The sequence below is a fragment of the Cuculus canorus genome, chromosome 5, assembly GCF_017976375.1.
Source record: "Cuculus canorus isolate bCucCan1 chromosome 5, bCucCan1.pri, whole genome shotgun sequence".
Classification (NCBI taxonomy): domain Eukaryota; kingdom Metazoa; phylum Chordata; class Aves; order Cuculiformes; family Cuculidae; genus Cuculus; species Cuculus canorus.
This window is the reverse complement of record NC_071405.1, coordinates 7,421,960-7,447,119: the sequence shown is the minus strand read 5'-3', so window position 1 is coordinate 7,447,119 and position 25,160 is coordinate 7,421,960. Positions and strand designations below refer to the sequence as shown.

The 25,160-nt window shown below is 43.1% G+C and overlaps 1 protein-coding gene across 6 annotated transcripts in view; it reads left to right on the top strand.

Moving 5' to 3' along the window:
* The window catches only part of LOC104062368 (uncharacterized), a 38,086-nt gene extending 13,114 nt beyond the window's left edge, over positions 1-24,972 (top strand). For 2 of the 6 annotated variants that reach the window (XR_008450189.1, XR_008450190.1), the window contains exons 3-4: positions 11,288-11,477; positions 17,206-22,990. Coding sequence is in view for 1 of the 6 variants with exons in the window: in XM_054068824.1 (XP_053924799.1) it covers positions 11,288-11,477; positions 20,665-20,689 (215 nt within the window). In the remaining 5 variants the exon portion in view is untranslated. Of the gene's footprint in view, positions 1-548; positions 693-11,287; positions 11,478-17,205 lie in introns of those variants that run through there. The other 4 variants (XR_008450188.1, XR_008450191.1, XR_008450187.1 and 1 more) reach the window with 4 other exon arrangements.
* Positions 24,973-25,160: the final 188 nt, after the last annotated feature.

Here is a 25,160-nt window from a genome sequence, read left to right as displayed (position 1 = left end):
GGATGAGTGGTCTGAACATAAGAACAGAGCCAGACATGCCTGGTGGTGAATCCTGGCTCAGGCACCAGCCTGGTATGACTTTGGTAAAGTCATTCAGCATCTTTGTTGCTGTGTCCAGATTGCTTAGAAGAAGGTAATAATTCTCAGCTATCCTAAAGAGTATTGTGAGGTAATTAATTCATCTGTGTAAGGCACTTCAAAGATTAATATAGTATTATTATTAATAATAATAATTTTATAAATTCATAAATGGGATAGCTGACTTTCATGCATTATTTAAAACCTCTTTGATCTAAGTAATACAGTCACAATTTATTATATTAGCAACTAAAAGAGCAACTTCAGAGGCAACCTTTGAGGTGAAATGTCCTATTTTCCTCAACATCCCCAGCCTGTTTTGTGGTTACAGTAGTTGGAAATTACTTCAGGATACCTGTCAAACACATCTCGTTGCCTGTCCCTTTGAAACGGAGTGCAATAAAGTGAGTACATACCAGGTGGATAATGTTAATATTCTCAGACTGGAATTAACACTGGGTCCCTAAATGTTATGTATCAGTCAACCACTAGCATATTCCAAGATGATCGCAGTGCAACGCTCCCTGAAAGAAGGCTGATAGACACAGAAGGAAAATAGCATAGGCTTTCAAAGTGGTTACAACAAGAATCTGTGATGATGGATGATGTGAAATGTGAGTATTTGCTGGTATTTTGTATCAACAAGACATTGCCCATGCAAGCTAGAAAGCTATTTGTACTAATACTATCAATTTTTTTGAGGAAATATTGTTTTTCCCCTCTGTGTGTTTTCAGATGCTGCTTTGCTCTTGAAAGTAGCAAATGAGTTGCATCACATGCTATCATTTGCAGCAGTGAGGACGTCTGTCATTTAGAGCTTGCTTCAAGAATTATGTGTGTGTAGCTGGTAGTGGAGGGACCAGAGTGTATGAGAAGTAGACTATGACATATCAGAGATTTGAAATCTTTTGTCTGTGAGGTACAGTGGGAAACAATACCAAATGTATGTTGTACTTGACGTGTGCAGACAAATAACCCTATCACCTGTTTGAAAGCCTTCCATTCTAAAGGAAGCTAAGAACTTGGGCCTAAATATCTGAAAGTTGTTATCCATTTTATTCTAAGTTAAATTCCGTACTAACCAGAGCATCCACAACAGTGTGTGCACCAGGAGTACACACGACTGGGAATCTGGGCTGCCTTCCTGCACCCTTGGTGTCACTGTTTATGTACTCCGTCCTTTTGTCCTCTGTGCTCTGTGGGGCAGAAGCTTCTCTGACTATGTAGAGAGAGACGTACTGGGAGAGTTTGAACGGCTCTTTGCCCTGGAGTGGTGTGCACTGCTGTTCACGTGGCGTGGCATCACTGTAGTCTCCTTTTCAAGATGGTGGCTGGATCCAGTCCTGCTGCAATGGGATCATCAAATAACTTGGCTCCTCAAGGTAATGTTGTAATTTGAATAAATCATTACTACTACCACCAACATTAAATCTCTTAATGCCATTTCCCTTTAATGACTTTAGCATCCAGTCATTTCTGCTTGCAATACAGAGCACCAAGTCGTTGCAGCTGAGTCTGCTGGGTGTTAATTTGTGCTGTGGGTCTCATTGCTTTAAGACTTCATTTCCAAATACTTTGCAAAGCAGGTTCACATGACTCTTGGGTGCTAGAAACATGTTACAACAAGAGGGATATATGCTAGGAAAGCAGTTCCCAAGTAAGGGTGTGTGACCACACTTGCTACCTTGCAGAGTGGAAGTGGGATGCCAGGGGAATAGTTTAGCAGCTGCTGTGTGAGAGGGTTATTTGCCTTGGGAGAAAGCATTGCAGAGTTGCAAACTACACCTGTTAGAAAGTTCAGTGATTTTCTGGAGTCTGTAATAGTCTCTGAGAATTGATTGACTATTTTCTTAAAACATCTAATGACTACTTCATGATTCATGAAGCCTGGTTATAAAGAGGGGCTGATTTATCTGGATTCAAGAAAAGGCTGTTGGAAGATTGGTGGTCTTAAGAAATCGACTTGTTCTACATGCATAGATTGATGATGTTTCTTTCATTGTGCAAGGAATAATTCATTAATCAAGAAAAGCGTCAGTGTAGCATCGTCCACAAAGGTTGTAGATTCAGGTGATGTGCTCTGAGCTGCAATTTACAAAATGATCCCTTTGCTCTTGGCTGGTAAAGGACAAAAAGGTCACTCCATGGGCCGTGGCACCTCAACGTGGCTCACAGCAGCTACTGGTGTATCAAATACATGAAATGACTGAAACAAAGAGGAGTTTGGACCTATTGCAATATAGGGTTATGGTTCCTGGCTCAAAGAGGCTCTAGTTAGTAGGTAACAGGCATAAGCGCTGGATTAAAACTGCCAGGAGAGACTTTAGTGTGTTTTGCCATGCAGTGTTCTCAAAGCGAGTCCTGCCTTTTGGTGGAAAACCTGACTCTCCACTTCTATAATACTGTTTTATTTAGATTCATTACCACCTCTGAAGGGAAGTGGCTTGCTTGTCAGGATTACCTGCATGCAGTGTTAACATTAGCTTTAAAAAGAGTTATTTAACGTGCAGAAGCAGGAATGCAGGATGTTGATCTACTGAAGTATAAATACAAGGAAGGAAAATAAAATACAAAGCAATTTTATGTCCTATTTAATATTGAAGATCTTCCTTAATTGTTTTAGTATCTTGGCTGACTTGGAGGAGCAGGGAGATATTAATCACAGTGTGAAGAGCTTTCTGAGATTGCATCTTCTTTGCTTGTTCAAGACTTCCCATTTCCTCTGCTATCTACGTGTTCTAATTCTAAACTTGGTATTTGCTATATTTCAAATCAAATGTAGCAAGGACTGTATTTTTCCTTCTATGGGGTAAAGTTCTGGAATGGCCTTCCCCTAGGAAGTAGTGAGGGCAGGAAAGAAAACTACTTTTCTTTCTGAAGGTGGAGCTCCATGAGATTGTGAAAGGGATTTTATAACTACGTAATAGAAACATAATGATGTAAAATTATACTCGTGATATGAATCCTTGGGTTTGTGATATGCTGATGTATTTGAGAGAATGTGAAAGAAGATTGCGTACCCATTTGTTTTCCTGTATGTATCCACATAAATCCCATGCTCAGGGGTGTTGCTAGTGGCCTTCTTAGGAAGAAAACTCAACCCCCCCCGATGTAATTTAGTTTCAGAGGCTTTTTTGCTTTCCTATATAGTACTGGCTATGTGCCACAAGCAGAGACAGACTGGAAGCAAGACATGCTGTTATCATTTCATGTCTTGTTAGTGTCACTTATAATTTGCTCCCAGTTAATCTGACAGACAGATTATTTGGAGACTGGGCTTGGGGACCCGCCTAGTCCTTTATCAGCCTGATATTCCTATATGAAAGAGAGATCCAATGGTTGTGCAGTCTTGAGCTGCTTTTCTTGTAGACCCAGTGTGATAAACTAGTAACAGAAAACAGTGCTGGTTATTCCTGCTACTTGGTGTGTTTTGGGGCTCCTGCCATTAGGGCTGCCTATGATAGATTCCTAACTCATCTGTTGGGACTACTTTTGTCCACAGGGAGCCAGGCCTGATGGCCTGAATAGCTCCTCAGCTGTCTTGAACCTAGACCATGTAGAAGTATCAGCGTCCACAATGCTTCAAGAGAACATCTAAGACTGTCCTGGCTTCATAAGTCATTGCTTCTGTGCATTAACTTCCTTTGGAAAAGGAAAGACTGGAAGACGTAGCTATCTGAGAAAGTCAGGATGAATGTGGACAATCTTCTTGTGATTTTGTCTTTTTTTTGATGCTGTGCTGATTCTTTGTAAACCCAAGCCTGAGGCTTTCCGGGCTTCTTCTAGGTTCAGGAAGATCTTGTAACTAACTTCAAAAACAACCAACCAGTTTTCCAAAGCAGTGGGTATGAGACATTCCACCACTGGAGACAGCTTGGGAATATTCACCTCTGAAATAGGTGACTCTAAGAACAAAAACTCAGCAGTGGCGGATGAGACATGAATTGAATATGGGCTATTATTTCTGTCCTGCATTTTCTTTCCCCTTCAGTTTCTGTCTGTTTCTGCTTCCAATGCTTTCATGTCTTTTGAGGAAAACCTGCTGAATTTTATTAGCAATGAGCCTTGAGAAGCCCCGAGTAATTGTCCCAATTTATTACAGGTGGGTTGTGTAGGAAGTTTTAGAGCTGGAGGCCACCAGGACAGATAGAAACACCAACTCCCCAGAGTGTGAAAGGAGTCTGGTAGCTTTTAGGCCAGCAGCACTCCCAGGCACCTGGGAGGCAGTTGGGTGGATTACAGGGGAAGCAGAGGAAATAGAAAGCTCTTTGGTTTGGCATTTCCTTAGTGTTTGATCTGAATTGGCTTAAAATACAGGCTTGTGGTGTCAGCTGTTCCTGTTCAGAGGCAGTCCCAAAAGCACTTTGTGTGCCTTTTTGAAGAGGGGTAAGTTCCGTCTCTAAATGAGCCAGACCCACTGCTCCAGGCCACCCTGTGACAGAGCTTGCGCTCGGAGATATCTAAATGCACCTTCACGACTTTTATGCAGGCTGCAAAAAGGGCTCATAAGCTAGACAGGATCAAAGACGGCAACCTGATTGGCTGTGGGCATGCAGCCTATAAGTTGTGCGGGACAAGAAAGACTGTCTGGGCCTCAGCCTCACACCTTGTGGTCCCACCAGCGTTGCCAAGCAGTGCTGGGAGCATCTGAACCCAGTCCTGCTGCAGAGGGGTCCCCTGACAGTAGTGCCACACAACATGTTGGTTTACGTGCCTGAAAACCATGCTTACTTCTCAGATGTTCCTAGCATCCCGTCTGTCCAGAGCACCTTCCCCGAAAACCTTTTTCCCTTTTGGTTTTAAGCTGGGCTGTGGTATTTTTAGAGAAGAAAGAAATGGGCAATGTGTTGGCAGAGTTAGTGGTGGCCAGGATTCAGCTTGCCAAGGTGTACTGTAACCTCACCCTCAAATGAAGTATGGCACAGCAGTACCAAATGCTTAGTGGAAAGTTAGACAAGGAAAGCTTTCCCTTCTGGGTAGCCTTCCTATGTCAAGGAGCACAAGACCCCGGTTGAGTGACATAAGTCAGTGCCCAGGGTAACAAACATAACATGAGCCAAGGAGTCACGGAAAACTAAGGGGCCATGAGACAGAGAATTGTCCTGATCTCCCTGCAGATCTACCTGTTAACTAACTCCAAAAATGTTTCTGGTGAGCTCTTGCCAAGTGTTCTGGCCACAACAAGTTGCTGCAGAGCTCAGGATACCAGAATGGAAAGCTCTAGCCCTGGTATGCAGAAGTCTCACTAGATATACAGAACAAGAATTTTGATGGGTTCAGCTTGAAAGCCAGCAGGGTAAAGAGCAATGCCAGCCCTGGACCTTACCCCTGCCACTTCCACTTCCTAAATCTTCGAAAGCAAATAGTTATGTACTTGCTGGTTGCCACTAATCCCTGCATAAATTTCCTCTTATGCCAAGTCTGAGGTACCGTAAGATTAGTTCATCTTCTCGAAGGGCAGCAAGCGAAGGGAGTAGAGACAAGAAGAGGTTATGCTTGGGCATTGGAGGTGTAGGACTTCTACCTCTGAGTTGAGAAGATGGTGCATGGCTTTTTCAGAATGGTAGGAATAAACTTACCTTTAGATGTGATAGAACTAGTGACGAACTGACAGGGGAGAGAGATCCATAGTGGGAATTAAAATAGAAACTGAAGAAGGCAGGAGAGAACGGGAGGGTGTCTGAAAATGCAGAAAAAAACAAGGGAATGATGAGAACAAGGAAAGGGGAGTTTTAACAGGAGATGAAGGTGTTGTGGTTTAACCCTGGCTGGCAACTAAGCACCACAATAAATGGTTAGTGGAAGGAGAACATAATCACAGAGAGATCATACTCCATGCTAGTGTCGGAGACTCTTTCCTTAGCCATGTATGTTCCTGCACAATATTTCCTTCCTCTGGCAGTAGAAAGGACCTGACAGTCCTCACCCAGCACCCCAGTCCAAGGCATCTTCTCGGAGCAGTTTTAGGCAATTTTTTTCAGTGAGCTGGTGTGAAACTGCTGCCAGGCAGTCACAAACATTCATTTACCTTCCTACAAGCCTCCTACAGCTCTGGGCAACCTTGCTTCTGGCTGGGGTGGGGGAACCTGAGTTTCCTTCTAATCAAGAAGAAAAGATAACTTGTGAAATGATGGAGTCAAAGGGGAGCCGGAATTGCTGTTCCAACAGGGCTTTCATTTTAGTGTTCTCCATCCCACAAGATGCAGGACCCTGAGAATTAAGAATATGTTCCTCTGCACCCTGGCACACTGGCATTTCACCAGGCACTCCTGGAAGCAGCGTTCTCTGCCATATTCCTGCTCCCGGATTTCTGCTGAGCAGAGGCATCCTCTTAACCTCACTGGCTGGGCAAGGAGGATCATGACAGCATTTCCTTAGTTCTGTTGGGTGGCCCTCATGTCTGCACTTAGGAGACTCAGTTGGGGGGAACTTAGTTCAGAGAGTAACTTGAATCCAAGAACAGGATGCAGCTGAATACAACTGCCTCTCCTACACCCAGTTAGTTAGCTCTACTGCCTCTCACTCGGTCACATTGTCTGGTGAATCAGAATGTGCAGGACTGGGGTAAGGAAGAGGTCTAGTGGCAAAATACTCCACCAGTATGGGAGTGAGAGCAGAGAGCTGGGTCAAGAAGCTGTGTTCTTTAATATTTCCATCATGTCTGGAGTTAGAAGCTAGCAGTGGTTTAGGATGTTAGTGTCCATGCTGAGAAAACACAAAGGCTAGAAAAGAGCTGTGTCTTAAAGCCTTCACAGCACCTTACATGAAGAGAGACCTCACTGAGTTACTCATAGCTGAGTGGCAGTAGCTGACTACAGCGACTTCAGAGTTAGGCTAATGCTGAGCGTGTTATAGTATATGGCACTTCCCATACCATACTGCAATTATTTAAATATAATCTTTTCCAGGCTGACTCAGTTTAGCCTTAAATGTTATCTGGATCCTCCCAGGCCATTATGTGAACTGCCAAAACCAAGAGCTAAGGGGTAGAACTGATTAACACTCATTATTATAAAAGACGGTTAGGAATGTCTTGAGCACACGTTTTTGGATGGAAATGGTCTTTTGTCAAAACAGAAACTGAGGGGAGGTTACTTTTGATGATTTTTTTTAACTTGAAAAATGTTTACATTAAAAAATTGAGAAATAATTGATAATGTACAACCCTCAGTTTTACTGTAATTTCTTATAACCCATCTATGGGTTCACGATGATGTTAAATCTTTTGCTTTTCACTCTAATTTACCGCAGCGACATTTTAATGAAATCTTAGACTTTGTTAGTAAACTGCTTTCCCTTCCAGATCTACCAAATGTTCATATGAAATTATTGATTCTTCACGTAAAGGTTTCCTCTGAAAGTCTAAAAAGGGAAGCTTAGGTGGAGAACATCTTCATCTTAACAATTTACATGATTTTTAAAATGCAGCATTAAAATCCAGTCTTGATACTATCCCAGACTGGAATTTGAGAGAGTTTCTCTAGACCTGTTATTTGTGCGTGTTAGCATTAGTCCTTTTGTGCCTCCAACGCTGAGGAAGGAATAGGTGTGTCTGGCTTTCTCCTTTTAAGTTGACAGGGATTGTGCAACCTTTTTGTGGTGCCAGTTTCCTTATGGGCATTTGTCATAATGGGAAAAACACAGAGTGTTCCCAAAGCTGCATGCATTATTGGTGCGAATGCAGACGAGCCAGACCTTACTGATCCTTGAAGCTGGTGTGATCTGTGGGCAATATTAGAGTCAACTACAGTGGCGGGAGCTGCTAAATGGTGCAGGAAGCACTTCTTCCCTGTGTGTCCCTATTCATCTTGTAGATGGCTGAAGCCACTCTTGTCTTGCATCCAAACCCCGCGCTTACTGCATTGCCTGCCCTTGGCTGTGCTGTTCTTCTCTTTCATGTATGAACTCCATCCTGTTCCCCTCACAGCTCTGGGAAATCCATATTACTGTATTACTAGAAGGAATGATGCCTTTTGCTCACTCTTTCATATTTCCTACAAGTCCTGTCCTGAAATTTGATGGTTTCTGGCCCTTTCTGTATTTTCCTAGGTGATTAGCAGCCGTGTCCTAGACATGGGAGGTGCCTCCTAGTTCAACACTTATTTTAGGAAACTTTGCTTCAAGCAAGTCTCTTAGCTTCCTACCTGACCTAAGAGAAGAAAGTGCTGTTATAAAGAAAGGCAGGGACCTCTGGACTTATTTGGCTCTGATTATTAGTGCTGTTTTCTGTTGCTGGCTTCTACATAGGTTTCTCTGCTAAACCAGGGACAAGTTCTAAGACTGAGCTGTATAATGTTAAAAGGTGAAACTGGATTTCCCATTTAGGTTTAAGAAGGTGGGGTCACTCTAGGTTTCTCTGCTTTGGTAGTCTGAAGACAGAATACTGTGCATCGCCACAATTCATAAGGAATCAAAAGCATCAGAGTTGTTCTGGGAGTTCTGCTTTGGCAAACGACCATGCTGTGCTTGCAGAGTCAAGCTTCTTTTCCCTTGCACAATATATGAGAAGTGTCAGCAGGATTATGGCTGCTGGGAGCCAGGTAGGGAGATAAACTGTCTTCTTGATCGAAAAATCAATAAATGAAAGTCAGAAAATGATAAATAGAGCTATAAAGCTGAAAGGTGCTGTGCATTGATGTTTCTGGGATGGTATCAACTGAGGATACCCTAGATGTATGGAACACTTAATGTTATCAGGAAGAAAAGGGACATCTGAGAAGTGGGTGAGTTAATGCAGAGACAGGCTGTTCTGAGCATCTGGCAGGACCAAGCCAGATCTGTGGTGATCTGTAGGCTAGCAGGGAAAATTTGCTTTAATTTCCATGAGGGTGAGTTGTGCCATCTCCAGGAGAACTGAGTGGCTGTTGGAATGTGTGCATCACCCTCTGCTTTAATGGCTGTTTCCATGATGGACAGTCATTTGGCTTTGTGCGAGAATTCCCAGGCTCAAATGGGTGGCAAGAGCATCTCCCAGGCTTCCACTGGGCAAATTGCTGCTTCTTGAACAAAGGTCCTTTGTCATTCTTGGGCATGTGTTACGTTTCTTCTTCAAGATACATAAGGCATCTCCTTTCTGATTTTCAAGCTTGTTGTCTCAGCATTGCCCTGGCTTTGTGCCCTTGGTAGCTCTGCTTATTGCTCTTCCAGTGATGTCAAGAAGAGTTTTTCTATTGACTTCAGTGGGAACTGGGTTAGATCAGCGCTGACCGCTTTTGAGAGGCCCATGCAGAGAGCTCAGTCGAGATAGCATAGCAGGGGAGTGTCGCCTGCTCATCACATCCAGCTTTGTTCTCTGTCAGATTTAATTAACTGAGCCGTACAATATTTTGCATTTTCTCCTTCTGAGGCAATGCAGAAGTCTTGCCTTCCTTTTGGACAGTGGGTCTCCACATGCTAGTCATGAGGATCTACCAGCAATGACTTTATTGCCCTGGTGAAATGCCAGCTTGGCATAGCCCCTTGAGTCATATTAAATGCTCTGTTCAGAAAACTGAAAGGATGACTGCTGCTATTAATTTTGTGCTCTTGTTAGCTGCCTTAGGAGGAAAATAGCGTTGCAGAAACATCGGAGCTTCTCTGAGTTAAGAAAGACACAAAGATAAACAGCGTGACTGTCAGCTTAGAGTATGTCACTCCCTTGGAGATCCAAATCCTTTCCTTTTTGGTTTCCCTGGTCATTACTTGTAGGGCAGAGTACTTAGAATAAAATTTTACCTCTAGGGCCTATATGTCCCTGTAAAATACCATCTCTTTGCACTTCAGCCCAAACCTCTTCCCCTTGGAGCCCCCCAGCTGGGGAGTTTCAGTCCCTCTGTGGCTTTTGGACCCCAGGCAGCTCCCACCACAGCCTGAGGTTCCTCTGGGAAATCTGGTCTGTAGATTTCTTCTCATCGTTGGCCTCACAGTTTCATCTCTGAAAGGCAAGAAATTTTACAGCCTTCTTTTATTTCCATTGCCCTTGGCAACATTTCTAGATGCCAATAAGCTCTTCTGGCCTGCAACACACAGCTCCATCAGCCAGTTAGGAAATTCACTATGTAGCAGGGCTTCAGCAAGTTAATACAAAACAGCTGGGCCCAAATCATACTTTCTACTTCATAAACTGGGAAGCCTTTCCTTGAAAGAGGGGAAGTGTGGATTCAACTCCAGTCCCAGCAATGCCATCTTTTCAAGAACAGACTTAGTGGGTATCCGATTTGTCGGGAATTTATGCCAAGGACTGCAAATGTTAAATAGGAGTGAAAAGCTAGGTTTTGGTTTTTTTTTTTTAATCAGCAAGCAGACATGCGGAGGTGAGACGCAACGAGTTCATATTTGGTAGTAATATTTTCTGTGATCATAATGCGGTCATTCAGGATGGGGATCATCCTGTCTACCTGCAGCTGCCCAAGCAATAGCTGTCCAGTCCGTCCATGCCCTTTGTCTGCCTCGACAGCCATTGCAGAACATACAAGCTCAGAGAGAGGGTGAATTGTTGCCTTGAGAGAGATGTGCACGATAAGAACTCATCCCATCAGTCTCTTTCCATTGATTATAGAGGGAAACTGGGTGATGATCTCAGGTTATCTCCTTAGTTTCTAGCAGCAAGACTAAGACAAACAGATCAGAGTTGAGCATGATGAAGCCCATCTGAGCTAAACCTGTTTCAAGCCACGTCTCAGAGAGTCATAGAATCATGGAATGGTTTGGATTAGAAGGGACGTTAAAGATCATCCAGTTCCTACCCCACTACCATAGGCAAAGACACCATCCATCTGCATGCCTTTAAAAAAAGACAATCCTTTCAAACTTCACTGATGCATAGTAAAGTTTGATGCCAAATGGTTGTTGGCATTTTAGTGGAATCATGCCAACCTGCACTCTGGGATGCAGTGGGACTCCATGCCTTTTTCCCAGTGCAAAGGAGATCTGTGCTTTCAGTTTAGGGCTTCTGCACCTTCTGCAGCTATGTGGCTTGGCTTGTGTTCAGATGGAAGTGCTTCCAAGTGATTTGTAAAGAAACCAGCAGTCTTTTTTGCTCTGACATGTTCAATCCTGTCTTAAGAGAAAGGAAGAATGTGGTCTTGCAGAAACCAGGAGACCAGGCTGCTGATGCAAATACAGTGCGATTGCTGTATCTGAGATACATATTTGACGCATTGGTGAGTCCTCAGGAAACCAGACCTGTCCGAATACACTGAAGTAACACCTGCATTTTGTTTTCTTTCAGGAAAATTGCACGCCAAGCATCCTTCCATAAACAGTGTGGCTCATCAGCGCTTGCCAGTGCTCAGCACGTTGCTGCCCTTACTGAAGGATGATGCTCAATACCTCTCTGAGTCCCACTCCTGTTGCAACAAACACCCTCCACCTTGCACGTGTGACAGCCTGATGGACTTATCGGAATTGTTCACTACCAAGTAAGGGGCTATTTCTCTGTATAAATAGATGAGGAAGAGTGTTGGACAGCTAGGTCTTCCTCATTGGGAAAGGGGCCACTGGACCAAGGATATGGTCTACATGGGAGTTAAAGAGGAACAGGAGTGTAAGTCCTGAGAGACCTGAGAGAGCCTGAAACTCATGAAGATTCTACTCTTGGTTAACAGATAGCAAAGCAGCTACTCAAAAGTTTTCTTTGGAAAAGGAAATATGCTTCAACATAAATTTGATCAGAAATTAATCAAAACTTCTCGAAATCAAAACAGGATGTTTATTTTTTAAGCCTGTCATGATTCTTGATTTCTCCTGATTTCTCTTATGAAGAAAGGCTGAGACTCAGTTGTGTTTAGCCTGGAGAAGAGAAGACCGAGAGGGGATTTTAGCGATGCTTATAAATGTCTTAAGGGCAGGTGTCAAGAGGATGGGGCCAGACTCTGTTCAGTGGAGCCTAGCGCCAGGGCAAAAGGCAAAGGGCACAAAGTGGAACACAGGAAGTTCCACCTAAACATGAGGAAAAACACCTCTTCTGTGAGGGTAATGGAGCACTGGAAGAGGCTGCCTAGGGAGGTTGTGGAATCTCCTGTCTGGAGATATTCAAAACCCATCTGGGCACACTCCTGTGCAACCTGTTGTAGCTGAACGTACTTTAGCAGGGCAGTTGGGCTGGATGATCTCCAGAGATCCCTTCCAACCTCAACCATTCTGTAATTCTCTGATTCATTCCAATTTTTTATTTCTTTTTGACTTTATGTTTTTAGTAGTCTTCTGATCAGACACTACTCAGGTACTTTATTAAAAAATGTAATTTTGTTTACTTCGTAATTTTAAAATATCATTTTGATCGTAGTAGAACATTTTTTTCTGATTCATGATAAAACCAAAATCTTTCAAGCCTGGACACACTATAAAAGAGGAATTCCATTCCCCCCCCAGCCATGGTTAACAACCATTTTAACATAATAACTCATGTGAACAGGACCCCTGTAAATCTGCTCTGTTTAAGGGCTGCAAGCCTCCCTGTAAGACCTTCCCTCAAAAGTTTTCTTTCTATGCCTGAAAAATTAGAATTTGGGAATTGCCCTAATTTGTCTGGATCTTCCAGAATTCTGACTATTTAATGAATGCTACAGAACTGTGCATGCAAAATCTTTGGATGTAACTACAACACACAACCAGCAAGTCTGGTATTTCTTAAGAGCGTGAAATTTGCTACAAATGCACATATAATTGGTTTTGTGTGCTTGGGAAGCTGGGTGCATCCTGAGCATCTTGGCTTTATAGTTTATGCACAGAGTCCTGTAATTTGTATGCAATAGGGTCATCCTTTCCAGGAAGCACTGAGCTTCACTCGGATGTATGCATTTCATGTTATGTGCATGCACACACCAGAGGGAAACACGATGTGGTGTGCAAGGTGCTGAGGGTAGAAGCACGGCTGTTCATTTTTCCCCGGAGGAGAGCAGATATTTTCAGCTAAAGGAGGCAAAGGTTCTTTGCTGGTTTATATAGGAAACATTACACATCTGTCCCCTCTTGTTTTCTTTTGCTTCATTGTGTGAAAACAGATTAATATAATGTCTTCTAACAGGGTGGGCATCATTGGAGCTCACTGTAGTGAATTAAAATCTTTCATCAGCATGCCTGAAAAGATGATAGAGGAGGAAGAGGAAGAACAAGAATAAGGAAGCCTAAAAAGTGGTTTGTCCATCCTGACAAATGATCTCAGAGTTTGGTACCTCTGAGAAGACCCCAAAACCGTCTAAGTGCTCAGACAGCTGTGCTTTCAAAAGCAATGGCAGAAGGTGACTGTAATCAGAGCAACTAGCAGAAATGGTAGCTGTGTTGAGTGATGCGGTTTTATATTACTAAGTAAAACACCTTGAAATGGCAGCTTAAGAAGCCTAACTTATTTGTCAGAGGTGGGGTAGTTTAGCACACAAGGGCCTTGATGGGGTGACTGGCTGGCCTGGACTGTAATTCCTGGTTCTGTTTTCCAACTATTTTTAATTCATCCTAATGCCTTCATTGCAGAAAGCAAGCAAAGAAACCAAGAGACATGACTTACTATAGTGTAAAAGTTGCTGAAATTTTGCTTTTCGAAGGAAGTTGCTCTTTAATATCTTTAATATATTGTGTTTACTTCTTTTTTTTTATTATTTCTATCATCTCTAGATATGCTGTTACTTAAAATATCTACCGAGTCTTAATTTCATTTTATCTTGCATATATATATATATACATGCATATATATATTTTAGCATTGATTTTACATGATTCGGAAAGCAGATCTTAGATATTTAAACTTAAAATATGTGGTTCAGATGTCAGGATCTTGAAAAAAAATGAATTAATGGTAAGAAATGGTATAGTTTTACCTATAAGACTATCTGTACGGGCTAATCATTAACATCAGAAGGAAAATTTAGGATGGAATCCTGACTTTGTCATAGTCCATAAGAATCAATGAAAAAATAATGGATGATTGAACAGTAGAAGAAAATCAGAGAGGTAACATTTTCATCATTGTTAAGAGGACAAATTTCACGTTAGTGCTGGTTCGGAAATTCTTCAGCGTAATATTACCTATGCTTGATAAAAATAATATCATTTTTCCTTGCAATGTGTGGTTCAGTTTTTAAAAGGTTGAAATTTTGCAGCACAATTATGATGAGAAATTTATTTCTTCTGGAGTAATCACTAGTTCAGGGACTAGATCGCTTATGTGGGGTGGCTCTCCACTGCCTTAGTGAGACAGACACTCGAAATGCAGAGTCCCAGCTATTATTTAGTCTCTTCTCTTAGACTGGCACATGTTATATTAATGCCTAAGTAGCATCGTGGCCTGTGCTTGTTTTCCATGTGTCAGAGGAGTCCTTTTACAATTAGATGAGGCTGTTGTGACCTGCAGTTTGCCTCTCAAGCTTTTCATTAGATGTCAGTTCTGCTGCAGAGCAAAAATGTTTAAAAATGACCTCTTAGAAATTTTGTGGGATGCAAAACACATATTCTCTCCCAAAGGAGAATAAATATAGAAGATGTATGTAGAACTGTGTGTGAGGCTGCTATATTTTCCTTATATACGTGATGTGAAATGGTAGGTACACTCTTTATTCAAAATTAACATTTCTAGGTCATACATTCAGTTTGGGCAGGCGGGTCAGTGTTCATATGGGCTGAAAAATGATAACGAGACAGTGAGATGGTGCTTTAGTTGCAGATTTCCTGAAAGCTTGGCTGGGCCAAAGCATGTGCAACTGTCTTTCCTGGCTCCATCGGCAACTCTTGGATGGTGCATACCCATCTGAACACACATGAGGCACTTGTAGTATCATTATCCTGCAGCAGCATGGTTCCCCTACTGAACGATGCAGGAAGATGTTGGCTAATACCTGGAGCTGAGGAAGGCTACAGCACAGCTTCTTTCTCATGGTCTTGGGAGAAACCTTTCAGTTCCTGCATTAGGAGTCCTCTGTATTCCAAAGGATGGGTACAGTTTTGTCTCTTTAGCTGTGATGCTGATCTGTGGGTTGACATCCCAGTACACTAGTCCTTGCAAAAGCACCTTGCTGTGTCACGTACAAGCAAACAAACATTGTTTGAGGGAAAAGTGTGCTTTGGACATCAGTCCTGCAGGGTAGTGTAGTCTGTGGTGCTCGCTAATAACTGGGATTTGTGAGCAGTCTCTGCAGTGCTTGAGGCAGAGATTTTGCAGAGTTGCACTCTTGGCCTGTGGTGGGCCCAGGACAACAGGATAAGACTGAAGGGTGGAGCACACACTCACGTAGGCAGCAGAGCTCCTGGATGCAACCAGCTTTTTGTGTGCTGTCACTTGTCTGCAAGGTCTGTCACTGCAAAGAGGAAGAAGCCCTGAGCTGCTACTGGTGTTGCTCAAAAGCAGTTGATGAGCTACTCAGATCGAGAGATGATGTTCAACATGCTGTGTTTGCCCCTCTCCAGATTCAAGGCAGGTTGCTCACAGTCTCCTTAAGTGGGGTAGCTTCATGAGGGTACTTTCACACCATAAAACAGTGACTGCTTTTGGCATACCATTTTCCTTGGATGAAAAGCAGCTCTAGACCAGGCATGGTCTCAGTCACTTCTGTCTGCACCTAGAACGTGCTCTCTGGCTCACTCTGCAGGAATTATCTGCATAAAATCTGATGCACCTATTGAGTCCTGGTTTTAAAACACTGTGATCATCAGCCAAGCCCTCAGCCATGGCTTTGGGACTACGTTTTCTGTGGTAATCTAACAACAACCTTGAACTTTCCAGAAAGGATTGAGAAATACCTTGAAGTTCAGATCCTTTAGTCAGCATAGTCTTTTCCAGGCTGCCTTCTCAGCATTAAGTTCTGCTTCTTCTGAGGTAATGTATGTCTAAAACAGTCGATCCATGCTTGTTTAAGCATGTAAGCAAGACCTGGCAGCCTCTCACACATGACAGTGAGTCATCCTTCCAGTAGGAGAGAGTGAGTCAGAAAGGGCAGTTGACAAGCTGTATTTATCAGTCTCCTGTTATTTGGCCCAGGAGAATTTTGCCCTGCAAAACCCACCCTTGCTAATGACAGGCAAAGCAAAGGCTTGTATCATACAACTACCGGCATTTTTTTGCCGGAGGCTTCGCATGCAGTTTCTTATCAGGAAATCACAGCAGTTTGGCCATTTCCATGAATTTTTATTTTTAAAGGGCTCCCGATTGTGCCAACTGTATTGGAATAACTTTGCTGAGCTAGGGTTACATAAAGAGTACAAACTCGAATGCCTCTCAGTGATGATGGATGGGGGGTTCTGTGCAACGGCATTCATGGAGTTCCCATTTACTTTCTTCTCTTAGAGCTGCTTTGCTCAGAGCCTTGATGAATGCAGCAAGCATAGCCTAGTGTCTTGACTGGATTTTGGTTATGGTTCTGCCACTCATAGGCTCCATATAGGGTAAGTCAGGCTTTCCAGGGCAAGTGTCTGTTTTCAGAGGTTGTATTGCTCTAGCATAGAAATTCACGCCAAGCAGAAAGTTGGCAGAAAACATCGCAACTCAGAAATGGAAAAAGAAACAGAGAAAAAAAAAAAAATCTTCTTGGTGACTAATTAAGGCAACTCTGCCGTTGGGGGTTTCAGGCATTGCAGGTGGGAGGGAGGTGGCTGCCATCTACATGTGGAGTGGCCATAATTCATAGTTGAGTGTCTTGAGGTATGGAAAGAAGTCAAGTCAGCTCAAGCTCATTCTACTCGTGCTGCAGGTAGGTTTGGAGCAGCAGTCTATGAAGGAGCAGCCTCGTGGTAGCAGGGCTACAGGGCTCATCACGTTCTCTGTGAGCCAGCATGGCAGGACCTGGAGGTTTTGGAGGCTGCTTGTCTCTGGTCCCTCTGGTTCAGTCCTGTTCTTCTTGTCTCGTTAGGGACCAGTGTCTGATACACAAGGAAAAGAGAGGCAGCCTGAGCCCACTCATTTTTCTGTGCAAGGGAGACACACAAAAAGCAGCATTTAATCAGTAAATAACAGATTTTTTCCATTTTTGTTTGGACCCATACAGGCATTTTAGTAGTCTTAAGCCCCGGTGAGGTGAGGAATGTGGCTCTTTGTTACTACTAGCCAAGTGCTCACTGGGTGCTGCAGTGGTGAAAGATTCCATCATGTTTCCTGATCCTGCTGGGGAATATTTTTTTCCTGCTGGGGGAATATTTTCTAATCCAACTTCTTTCCCCTCTTAGATAAACAAAACACTCCATGAATCTTTGACAGAGCTCTGAAGATGCTTCTTATTGTTCCTGTTCGTTCTGTGGCTCATCTCCCTTGCCCTCACAAAGCCGGAGCTGTACCGACCAACGAACCAGCCACCCTTCCAGCCCAGGAAGACCGATAGCAGCTCCTCTGTACAGACGGCTGGCACTATCACCTCACTTGCTCCTCGCCCAGGGATGGCGTGTTGCTTGCGATGCCTTTTTACCTGCAGGTGTGCTGGAGGAAAGGGAGCAGCAGTCAAACTGGAAATTGGACCAGGCAGTGATTTGCAGTAGGAAGAGAGGTTGTCAGTCCGGATTTCATGAAGCAAGGCTTCCAAATGTTAGCTCTGACTGGGTCTAAGGCCTTCATCTTGTAAATGAACTGCATTGGAAGCACTATGTACAAGTTACGGCTCCTGTGCTCAGACTAAATTGTAAATGTTTGCAGTAAGATTTTTACAGCTTGCAGCAAAGAAACCAAACTGCAATGCACCGATTGTGAAGATGTTCTTATCCTAGTGCTTTCTCCATGTGAGAGAGAGCATGGAAAGGTCTGAAGAACAGGCTGTAAGTATACTGTCGCCCGTTACAGCCCTTCTGTCTGGAAGAGACACTGATAATATTAATGTAGTGTATTTCTCCATGTGATCTTGTTTATTTACAGAATAAAGAGAGCATTTTTTTCCTTTCCTTGAATATGGTAGAAACAAAACCAAACAAGTTGTTTCTGGACATTCACAAGTCTGCGGGTCCTAAAAAGGTCTGACCTCTAAAGGTTCCTCCTCTCTGTAGCTCCTTACTTTTCATTCTCCTGTATGAAGCCAACACAAGCACATCAGCTGTCTGGGCAAGCAGGAAAGTCCATGAATTATGTGAAGTCCTGCCACGGAAAATAGATCTGTGGCAGAGGGCTTCCATCATTCATCTGCCTTTACTACATTAGAAAAAAGTAGTCATTCTTTCTACTGAATCTGGAAGAGTACGTCTGTTATATTTCTGACTATAATGAGACGTGTGGGGACTGTGGATTAAAGACTTGCCCCAAGGCTGTTATTAGCATTTTTCTGTGTAATAATCAAGAGACAAAGATGCATCATCTAATTTAGGTGTTCTTAGCAAGTCATCCCAAGACAGTGCCCAGATCTCTATATTGATTGGATTGGGAGACACAGTATTGCAGACCTGGATAGGCGGGGGATTGACCCACCCATTGCTCCTCTGTACTTAGAAACTATAAGAACACCAACAGTTGAAGGCTGTGATGAATGGATATGTGCCTTTTAGAAGGAGGAGGGTGAGATGTGCAAGAGGGTTATGACCTGCACAGAGAGGAGCAGCTCAGTTGCATGGAGTTCTGCTATGGCTTATGTGATGGGCTGGTCAGGAGCTCATGGGCCATGATCTGAGGGAAGGCCAACACAGGTAACATGGTAGGCATCTGCTACAGATTGCCTGGTCAAAAAGACAAAATAGATGAAGCCTTCTCTAGACAAGTGGTAGAAGTGTCACTATGTCAAATCCTGGCTTTTATAGGATATACTGACCCACCTGACATCTGCTGGGTAGGAAACACAGTAGGACGCAAGCAATCCATATTTCTGAAGTGGATCAGGGACAATTTCTTGACACAGGTGCTGGACAGGGTGAGTAGGGAGATGTTCTAATTAATTTGCTACTCACTAGCATGGAAGAAGTGTTTGGGGTTGTGATGGTTAATGGCAGCCTCGGAGACACCAAGAGATGGTAGAATTCAAGATGATGAGAAAACAGAGAAAGCCGAATAGCAGAACGACAACTCAGGGTTCAGGAGAGAAGACTTTGGCTTGAACTAGCAAGGAGCTTCCCTTTGGCTGTTGCTATGTAGAGCAAAAGGACACATAGGGTTACATGATCTTCAAGGATCATCTCCTCAAAGACCAAGAATGATCTGTACTGTATGCAGGAGGCTAAGCAGACAGTATATGAGGCCAGCTTGGGTACCCAGAGAACTGCTGACTGAACTCAAACATAACACCAAAACAAGCGGGGACAGGCAATCAAGGAGCAATGTAGCACTACACAGGTGTGCAGGGATGGGATTAAGAAAACCAAAGCTTGACTTGAGATGACATTGGTGATGATGTGAAGAGCGACAGGAAGGGCTTCTACATTAGTAGTGAAAGGAAAACCAAGACAGTGCGGGTCTACTGCTGAACAGGGAAGTGATCTAATGATGAATGACACATAGAAGTCTGAGGTTCTCAGCATTTTCATTGATAGTCTTTACTAGCAAAGTCTGCTACTATGTCTAATTGCATGTCTAATGGGAGAGTAGAAGAAAGAGTCATAACCCACAGTTGGAAACTGTGATGCTGGGGTCACATAAGTGAATTGGACATACACAAATCCATAGCACCAGATGGGACGCAGGCCAGCCAGCATACAGAAGAAAATTCTTCATAGTGAGGGTTGTCAGGTGCTAAAGCAAGAAGTCCAGAAAGTGTGTGCAATTTCTCTTCTTGGATGTGCTCAAACCCCAGTTAGATGAGGCCTTGAGAGTCTTCCTGTTCTGTTAAGCAGACAATTCCATGAGTCCTGCAGAAGTCCTTTCCAACATAATTTTTTCTATGATCCTTAGTAAGCATCTGAATATAAATGAAAAATCCCCAGGAAATGGGCCTTGAATTGCACAACATTGAATGTAGCATGGCCTAAATGCCACACATCCCCCAAATGGGCCATGAGACATGGGCGTCTAAAGGAGGGGGTAAGTAGAGGTACAGGGACTGCAGCTGCCAGGAAGGTCTCTAACCTCTGCCCATGAGGGTTAGCAGGGTTTAAACGGTGCTCTCTGCTGCTCCACTCTAGCCTGTCACCTTTTAGATGTGCTGTAGGTACTCCAGGCCTTCCTGTCTTGAACCTCCCAATACTGAAGGTGTTGGAGTCACGCCATCCAAAGACTTCACTAATCCCTTAAAGATCTTTCTCCAGGAGTCCTGGGGAGGCTGAGACCTCTCTGAGACTGTGTTAACACAAATGTGAGCAGCGGTGGCAGCTGATAGTGGATATGTTCTTGTTTTACCAAGCTGGCAAGACATCACAATAGCAGTAGAGTGCAGTGAAGGTCTCGCCAGGGGTTAGTCACCAGCAGGCAAGCTCTCAGATCCCTGGGCACATATTCAGGTTGCTAGGGTGGGCTGGCACTTATGCTACTGTATCTCGACAGATCTCAGCACCTATCCTAGGAACTTGCACATCCAGTGCACAGTGCAAACATACCCCAAGAAGACCTTTGTTTTCCTGTAATGCTTTTACTTGTCCCTAAATGGCTGCTACTTCAGATGTTGCACAGCTGCTGGTCCAGCAGGTTCACACCCACAGAAGGGCTACCAGAAGCTCTTCAGGTTTAATTTAAGTTTAATCAGTGTTTTGGACATGTTAACATTCATTATTTCAACACTATTTCAGAAGGGCTTCCTTGGAGGCTACTTAATCCTCTGGAGACTTCTGGTTGGAAGCATAAGCAGATTTTCCACACCCGTGGCACCAGAATGTATCTCTACAAGCAAGACACTCTGTTCCCTGCTGACTGACTCGATGGAGCCATGAATGTCCTGGAGCAAAACTCAGAGAGTTTCTAAAGCCTCTGTGTGGATGATGAAATCTTGGGGAGTAAAACCCTAAAAGAACTGAGCTTAACTTTGCAGTAAGGACATAACTTCAAATAGGACAAATCTGCATGTGCCTATTCACAATTAAGTAGACGTTTTTTGTCATCTCTTTGAGCAGTCCTTCATTTTGATGTTGAGTTTGAACTATTGGCGGATGAAAGTCCAAATGTCAGTCCCACGCATAATCTTTCAGATGAAGTTGTGTGACTATGGACATGTGAGAAAGGTTGCTGAGAGCATATCTGCATTAAAATAATAGGTTTCTGTGCAATTCTAACTGTTCATTTCCAAAAGGTCTTGATTGCTTTATTACTGCCTACTTGGCATGAGTAAAACTATTTTATTTTAGTTTTAGACCTCTCCACAGTCAAAACCACCCAACTGTTGTGACTAGAATATCACTCAAGAGAGGATGTTCTCTTCAAAGAAGTTAAAACTGATGTACAACACTGAGGAGAAGATTGGTTGCAAGGTGGGGAAGTCAGGTAAAAATCCAGGAATCTAGCTTTAATATCAAGAGTCATTTACTGCTTAAATGGGCTTACATGGAATACCATAAGCATTACGGGATAAGAGTTGTCTGTAGATTATTTATTTTTATTTTTAGCAAAGATCACTGAAACATTCCTTTCTAAATAAACATTGCTGTACTCAGGAGAGTAAAAGAGTTATCGTGTGAGAATAGCCAAATTGGCTCTAAGTTTTGGATTTCTTCATAGTGTTCTAATTCAAACCAGAATAAGCAAAGGAAAAAAAGGAAGCAGTGGAATAGTGACTTTGTAGCATAAAAGAACAGAATTCAATTGTTAAGAGGACATCTACAAACATCACTATTAAAACATTGTTTTACCTTTCCAATGAAGAAACTTGTCTGTATATTGTATTTTGACAGAATATTTTTCTGTTGTTTCACATTCTCGTCTGAAGTATCCAAGCCAAACTGATCCCTGATGAATTAATATCGATGGTGTCACACACCAGAAGTGTGGTTCTTTCAGTGTCATTACTCTAGGATCAAAGTAATATTTAATTGGTCTGGTTTGCAGAACTGCCCCCTGCCTCTCACTCAAGCCATTCACTGCAATTCATAGGCGTTTTGGACCTGTCACATCCTTCTCTTTCCTCACTTTCCCAAGCACCACAGACTTTCTCACCCAAATTGGTGAGATACGTTCAGACAAAATATGCCGCTTGGCTTAGCCCAGATCTTTCAGCTGTGCTTCTGCTTCACAATGAAATCACCCATTTGTATGTTTTAGTTCATTTGCACCATCTATAAATCCTCTCTTGGGGTACAGAGCACAGCACATGGCCTGGCTGAAACTTCCAAAAGGGGACCTGTGAGCTGCTAAAGAAACCCTGTGGTTGTAAGGGAGAGCTGGAGAGAGAGAGGAGTCCATAGGAGGGCTCATGTTTTGCCAGGGATCTTCATAGCTCTGAGAGGGTCGGCAGACTTTGGAGACCAAGGACTGTTAACGCAACAGTGCACTTAGAAATAGGTCCGTGCTCCCTCACTGTCTTGGAGAGACAGAGGGGAAAACTCATGTTTTTGCAGTCACATAATACATGCTTTTTGTCTTCCAGGGGAAGACAAAGACCCTGTACAGCAAGTACATGCCAGCCAGCAGAAGGCACTTTCAAGGCACAGCATGACATTATTTAGGTCTCACAAAATGTAGTACCTTTGCCATCTGTCCTTGAGTGTCTTTTACTAGCACTGTGTTTATTTATACTCAAACAACTAAAGCACCCTCTGTAACAACATCAATAATTCTCAATGCAGTGGCATTTGTAGCGGTGAGAAAGACGCAGGAGCTGGCCCCCAACAGTAGCAGACTGTCCAGAGAGCTTGATGATCCTTGGCTTGCTCTCACTAGGAAAAGGAATGGAAAGAGGGAGATGGAGCTCTGAAATGCAAGCTGTAAAGGTATCTCCAAAGAGGCTTAGTGTTTTTGCCAGGACAATGAAAAATGTTTTACAAGAAATCCAATAGGTTTATAGGAAACTTGAAGATTATGAATGTCAAGAGCTTCTCATCCTTACAAGGCAAAGCTGTTAGTACTGTGCTTCTCCTAGCTGCTTCCTGAGGTATCCCATGCTTACCAAATTCCTCAGCTCCCTCAATTCATGCTCTAGTGATGGTATTCTAGTTTGGCAAAAGGGCAATTAATTGTGTCCATTAATTGTGTCCAACAACGTGCCATCAGGAAAGAGCTGATACAGGGAGACAGCAGGTTCAGTATATTCATTAGTTAATATTTACATCAAAGAAATGAGCTGGTCTTTTGGCTGACCTCTGGAAAAATGGAAGTTTTATTTGTTTGAGCAGGGCATTTGAAGGGTTTTAAAAAATCCTGTCTGTTAATATTATGCTATAATCAAGGCACACATAGCATCTAAGCCTTTGTGCTCTGCTGGTAAGTGTGCCTGCCTGTTCAGAGGGACACAAATTTCCTGGCACTGACAACAGTGATACCTCTGGACTTTTTTGAGGATTAAGCCTTGGTTCCCTGTGCCAACATTCTCCATAAAGATCAGTTACTCTTTCCTGTGTCCCCTGTCAAACTCGCTGACACTGAGCCCCTTTCCTTTGCTAAAGATGATTCCAGCCTTGAAATATGCCCTTGACTAATGAGCTATTTTAGTTTCTGAGCCAGCTGTTTCTCTGGTGCAAATCGGTGTAGCTCTGATCAGAAGTAAAAGACTACAACTTTGATTTTTGCAACCTTAGCTGCTTTGCTGGTATATCTGTTTTGGCTAATCCTCCTAACAGAAACACAGCTTATATCCACAAGGGAGTGCTTTGAGTGGGAGGTCTGATTCCAGCCACGTGCACAAAGGGACGTAGAGCGACAGAGGCCACTTGGCTGATGTAATGGTATCAGTACAAGGCTTTAGCTCTCATGGCTATGAGCATGATTCTTTTACAGTCCTGATGGAAAAGGCTAGTATGACAAATCACTTGAGTGTGGACTGGGCCTGAGGACCTGGCTGTGTATTTAGGTGCCACTTACTGTCATTTTCAGACTCTTTGCTGAAAGATCTGTGGGCTTCTTCATTCCTCAGTATGTCCTTGATGTAAGGTCTCTTAAAATCTTCCCCCTCCTCTCCCTGCCCTCTTTACCTTCCCTGCGTGCCAGTCACAGTCAGCCAAGGCTTTGCCTAGTAAAACCTGTGCCCTCCTCCCAAGCAGGTCTTTCCTCCTCACAGTGCTAATGCTCCTGACAGTTAACAGCGATCCTCATCCCACCAGCTCTCCACCACACCATCTGCGTGGATGAAGCCTCTCCTTCAGCCATCAAGCTTGCCTAACCTGTGCTTTGCTTGTTTCTTGGATACAGTCCAATTCATCTTTGAATGGATCGTTCCATCTTATTTTTCCCTTCCTTTACGGTCCAAAAAAATCACCCTCTTGGTCTATGTCTCTACCTAACAATCTAGGAGTGCCAAACAAAGAATAAAGAGCTTTAAGTATCCGCATCTCCATTTTATAGCTAGGTAAGTTGAAGTCAGGAGTATTTGGTGGGTAGCCCAAGGTCAGAAAGAAAGTCTGCCAGAGCCTGCAATTGTGTGCAGTTTTTCTGACTCTGAGACCCTTATCTTAGTCATTAGAACACCCATAACAGCTCTCTTCTACACTTCTCCTTGCATGTACTAATGGGATGTTTTTCCTTACATATTCAACAATTTCTGTCATGAACTCTATATTGTGTACTCGGATGCAGTTTGACAAAACCCTACTTTCCCTTTACTAATGGGACGGAAGCAGATAATTCTGATGAGATTTGGATTCTTCAGCTAGCGGACAAGCAAAGATTTTTCTGTTTCCTTAATTTTCCTTAATTTTCCTTAATTCTTGAAAACAACACTGATACAAGTCCATCTGCATGACATCTATCTGCTGATAAATCTGCATCATGAATAAAAAATCCAGACTTCTTTCGTCAGTCTCAACATACCAGACATTCTCTAGATCAGTATTTGGAAAAAGCTATAACAGGCAGCTTATGGGGCAACAGTGGATTTTATACATATGACTTATAATCTAGTTTTAGCATAGGAATATCTGAAGCATGCTTCAGTGACTCATTTGCTAAAATCCTGAATCTTGAAGCAAGGAAATCTTCTTGCTGATTGTGTTTCTGTGCTTTCTAGTATGTGGCATGGAAAAAATTGGCTGTCACGCCAAACTCTGCCTGTGAGGAAGATCATATTCCTTTAGCACCAGTTGATTAACACAATACCTGAAACTCCTTTCCCTACTTTTAATTATTAAGCATGATTGAAACCTTT